Source organism: Rattus norvegicus, chromosome 19, assembly GCF_036323735.1.
Source record: "Rattus norvegicus strain BN/NHsdMcwi chromosome 19, GRCr8, whole genome shotgun sequence".
Classification (NCBI taxonomy): domain Eukaryota; kingdom Metazoa; phylum Chordata; class Mammalia; order Rodentia; family Muridae; genus Rattus; species Rattus norvegicus.
The window spans coordinates 21,697,692-21,702,918 of NC_086037.1; the positions used below are offsets into that span (position 1 = coordinate 21,697,692).

At 43.7% G+C, this 5,227-nt stretch overlaps 1 protein-coding gene across 1 annotated transcript; it reads right to left on the reverse strand.

Moving 5' to 3' along the window:
- Positions 1-482: 482 nt before the first annotated feature.
- LOC134483441 (disks large homolog 5-like) lies at positions 483-3,130 on the reverse strand. Its single transcript, XM_063278708.1, has 3 exons — positions 2,437-3,130; positions 1,642-1,804; positions 483-926 (listed from the first exon to the last, which is right to left on the reverse strand). Exons 1-3 carry the CDS (start codon positions 2,520-2,522, stop codon positions 897-899), a joined length of 279 nt encoding a protein of 92 aa, XP_063134778.1. The 5' UTR covers positions 2,523-3,130; the 3' UTR covers positions 483-896.
- Between the last annotated feature and the right edge of the window lie 2,097 nt (positions 3,131-5,227).

The window sequence follows — 5,227 nt, forward strand, 5'->3', positions numbered from 1 at the left end:
TTTGTGGTTTAATACTAATGCTGTATTGTAAGAAAAACTGAGGCACATGGCTCTCAATTAGGATTATTCTATATTCCTTTGTGAAAGTTGTCATTTTTTCTGCAGCTCTACAGGCATGAGTGTGTGTTACTCAATATCTGGTGCACACAGTCAATAAGGAATGTGTGTTGTAGACTGATATAGACTAGGATGAGCAGAATACATGACAGCATGGATACAGTATGTCAGTGATTACATCATAAAGTGTGTGTCCATAAAAAAAGTCACATTATCCACACAAAAGACACTATCACCATGTGTACCCCTTGGTGGCTTTGAATTCCCTATTTACCCATGCTGCCTGGACCATGCAAAGATCCATATCTAGCTGTCAGTTCTAAGTCTACAGGAGGGGAAAGGACCCTTGAATAAGATGGTCCTAAGAGTCAAGAGTTACAAATCAATTTTTATTCATAAGGAATACAATTTACAAAAAACAGGCATAAAATGAACAACTAAAATGGTATAAAAATGAAAAACAGTAACAAGAATATATAACTATGAAATAACAAAAAGAAAACTTCAATGAAAATCATAACCAAAAACATTTCTTACAGCATTTTCTTAATGAACATTTAGAAACACAGTTGTAGTGCTGTTTCTCCTCTAGGATGTGAGATGTCAAGGCAGTCCCCTCAGTTGTCTCTCAAATGGTGTTTTCGGTATGAGAAAGGAGAAATACCTCAATGAGACAGGCTGGCATACGGATACATAAATTTAGGGTCTCTATACATTGAGAAAATTATCTGAGAAGAATAATATTCCCCCAAAAAGTCTTTGACTGTGAGGATTGTCGTCACAGGGAACTCCTGAGAGAGAAACTCATTCCTCAGGGGGCTGTCTTCCTGGGATCCGTCCTATGCCATGTCTCCTGTAGTTCCTGAGACCTGGGAGGAGAAGGCAGCTATTAAGACACTGATTTGGTGGGGACATGCATACCAGCTGTCAAGTTGCTGCCTTCTGTCCCCTCAGCTGCATTGGACAGACAGCACTGATCTTTTCACTGAAATCATTGCTGATATCTATGCAGGATGGGGAACATCACCAGCAACCCTCACAGTACTGTGGGAGAACAAGCTGCTCCTCAGACTCTACCAGTGCAAACCAAGAATGGGGAAATGGGGAGAGACCTAATTGGGGTGCAGGAAGAAAGGAGAAGGCCACATGATACCCAGATCAAAGCCAATGACCAGGACTCATTTGCCATTTGCACTTGGTTCTTATCCCTACAAGGTGCTTCCAACCATCACATGACCCCTGCATGACCTTTGTCACACGACCAACAACTCGTTCAAAACTCTTCATAGCATCCAATCTGTGATAGGGAGATGCAGTCATGTGATATGTTATTCCTCTGTCACCATTTCTGGACTGCAGTTTCAAAAAGGGCAGAGAAGTATAATTGCCCATAATTCAGTTTCTGAAGAGTGGTTAACATCCCAGAATACTTGTGCATAGACAGAGCAATGAATAACTCTATCACATGAGGTGGGTGACTGACTGGGTGTGGGGAGATTAGAAAGGTGATAGGGGAAACAAAGTTGTATCCAATAGGCAAATGGTATCAGACATTGTTAATCTGACTCAGCTGCTCGTTCCTACCACATTTTGCTGGGTCTGGAGGTTGCTGGTCTTCTCCTGTTCGTCTTCATTATTCGGGTTCAACTCAAACAAATATCGCTGTAACTCCTTGCTCTCCTGCTTCAATGTGACCAACTTCTTCTTCATACATGCCTGGTCCATCAGGAGCCGGCTGTGCAGGTTGCTGGAAACACACTCTGCATAGTAAGATCCTGAAGCCTCTTCCTCCCATTCCAACTGCCAAATCCCACAAACTCCACCAGGACCCAGATACCCATAAAGACTTCATAGAATACATCTCCATACATGTATGGCTGCTGCACAAACAGCAAACGACCAATCCAGGGAAAAATAAATTGTTTCTGTGACCCAAGCACTAATAAGAGTCCATGTCTGTGCAAAAGAACAAGGGATCTACAACTACGCATGAGAGCCCAATGCATCGGGGCAACATCAATTAGTAGGCGGCAAATAACCACAAGAGGACAGTAGAACCAAGGGAGGTCATGCAAACCATGTGGTCCACACATTGAGCTTTGTTAAACCTGGTATGACCCCAGAGCCACAGGTTGGCCTAATAACACTCTAATGCCTGAATCAGTGTAGTTCTATCCAGAGCCTTCTAAAGATGCATAGACACTGTGGTGATAACTGACACTCTCTTATGGAACTGAATCTGAGTCCAAAAGACCCACGGCACAGTGATATTTAAACAGCAGAAGACATGGACCCAGAGCTGCAGACCCTCCGGTCCAGAACAAAGAGAGGCAGACATGGCCATTCCACAAGTGATAGGCCCTTCTGACCAGTACTTACCGATAGAAGTTAATCTCCTTCTTGAGCTCCTGAAATTTCTCACGATGTTCAATGTTCTTTGGGTCTAAGTTGTGCAGTAATGACATGACCTCTTTCTCCTTTATCTTCAAGTTTTCATAAAATGGATTTGGCCTGAAGTAGGGGCTGGCCCCAGGAACTTAGAACCCAATGAACATCGAGGTTTAGGATTATATGAACTCAGGCTGTGCCCTGTACTACCCCAGCCCTGTAAGGACACTTTCTGAATTCTACATATTTGGATCTTCTTCAGCTTCAGAAACTTGGAATTGTGTGCCCAGGACAACAGAAGCTAAGCACCCAGATAAAGGGTTCCCTGGCTCACTTTTTTCAATCAGGAGGGCTGGATCTGCATTCAAACCTGTTATGCTGTCCAGAGCCTAGGCCCCAGAGCTTACCCAACCACACACACACACACACACAGAGACACACACACACACACAGACACACACACACACACATCCAGAAACCTCTGATTTCATTTTTCCTGTTGTGACAAGTGGAATGTTACAAGCCGAATAACTAATATTCTAGAGGCAGACAGTACACATAGTTCTGGAGATGAGACCAGATATTGCCACAAACTTATAATCTGCCCAAGGCATACAAATGTATAGACAAATGTGACCACACAGGCAAAGAACTGTACTGTTGAAAGTGGGGCTTCCAAAATAAAGCACTTACACCTCCATGAAACTATTATACAGGTAAATCCTGAGGTCAAAAAACAGACCCCTAAATTCCAAGTGTGCAGGGACATAGAAACATCTAAAAGTTGTGCATATGCATGCAGACCTGTGCACACACAGACACACAAACTGGGACACACCCACAAGAAAAGAAAAGTAAACAGACTCAGAGAATGAGAAAGAGAGACAAATATGGAAAGAGCACAATGCGAATCAGTAGGAATGCATGCAACATTACTGTCTCAGAGTGTAAGGCACAGAGACAAGAAGGAGCAGGCCAGAGCCTCAGGCCTTCTACTTAAGCATTGATATGAACAACCTGGGACTTGTCACCTAAGGCTGCTGCCAGGAGATGATAGCGTTCAGTCACCTTCCTAGCAAGTACAAACACTCTCCACAAACTCACAGCACCTAGAACCTTGCAAAACTACCACCTGTCAAGGGCTTTCCAATTGTACACTGGGAACTCATGCTCCAGGGACTTTATCCCTGAAATCTTCACTCAGATTGCAAGTTCAGATTTTCAACAGGCAGAATCAGAGAGTCCATTTCCAAACTCACTCCTCAGTAAGGGTCAGGTTCTGAATCTCCTCTCTATGGGAGATGAGGTTTAGAACAAGGTCGTTTGTTTGGAGCAATGCATACCTTTTGTTCATGGATCCACCTGTCACATAAAGGAGGCGATCTGTCAGCTCATTTCTCTCCTTGGTAGTTAGCTCCAGTTCTCTATTCAGCCTCTCCTCTTCCTCGTTGGCCTGCACCTTGTTTAGGACATTTTCAGGGGATGACGTCTGTCTGCAGGCAGCTGTAGGTAGAAGAACACAAGTGAACCCGCATGGGGTGAATGCATAGAGCATACACAGACCACAGTGAGATCCAAACAGGAGAACATGCTTGGAAGCCAGTGTCACTGCAAGGAGTTTGGTCTATGTGTAAGAGGCATCCTAAGTGGATCACAGTTCCCCCACTACTATATAGAGACCAAGAGATGTAAGCAGCCAGGTGTTCCCTATGCCCGCCCACACAGGCTTACAAGTACCAGAGAGATGCCTTCTCCAGGATTATTATCAGGTACGCAGGCTACAACCTGGTTTCAGGACCCTCACCCCTCTGGTTTCAGAAGTCAGATCATCAACTCAGCATCCACAATGACTTGATTGATCAGGGATACTCACATATCCTACACTGTTACTCTAGTCCAATAACTTTGCATTAAAAAGTCATGTAGGGGGAGGACATGGTCAACAGATTTATTAATTCCCCCTACTGAAATGACAAATGCCCCAGAAGTGCCAATAGGTTACAGGCTCTTTCTCTACCTGCTCCATATAGTTTGGCTACTGTAGAAAAGTATCTGCCACACAGAACCTCTAATATATGAAGGTAAGATTGGCCCCGTCAGCCAGAGGTAGTCAAAGGAGTTCTAAGAATATAAGGTCATGCCAGGAGCACAGTTCTCTCCCTCTTACTACTGTCAGATAGTCACTGAATTTAAAGAAGCAATGAAAGTGAAGTACATTGATGCCCTGTTTAATTCAGAAAAGTTATACCCTCCATGACTACTTATGGTGTTATTATATCAATTTAACATACCGAATGCACTGTAAAAGTAAAGACTAGAAGTTCACCCAATAATAGCATAGGCATTGCCATATCCTCCATGTGGTTATGGAGAAACTAATAATGTGAAAACCTTGACTTTCAGGAATTGTGATAATCATGGAATTCAATATCTGTGGAGATGTTCCAGTGGTTGTGGCCCATTGCTATAAAGGCCAGCTGAAGGCCCCCACACTCACCCCTGAGAGGAAGCTCAACATACACTGCCCAGAACTTACTCCACATTCCCCATGTCCTGTGTCCATCATTACCTTTAGGTTTCGTTTGCTTCACTCTAGACTCTTCTCTATCAACATCAACTCTCCCAAAGCGCCTGAGAAGACGGGCAAACATGTCTGTGGATATATCCTTTGGACACTAAGAGAAAAAGTATGGAATTGGTTGTCACAACGATACTGGTGACATCACAGGGATTCCAAGGTCTCTCTAGGAGACAATAGAATGTCCACGAAGGGCCGGCTGAT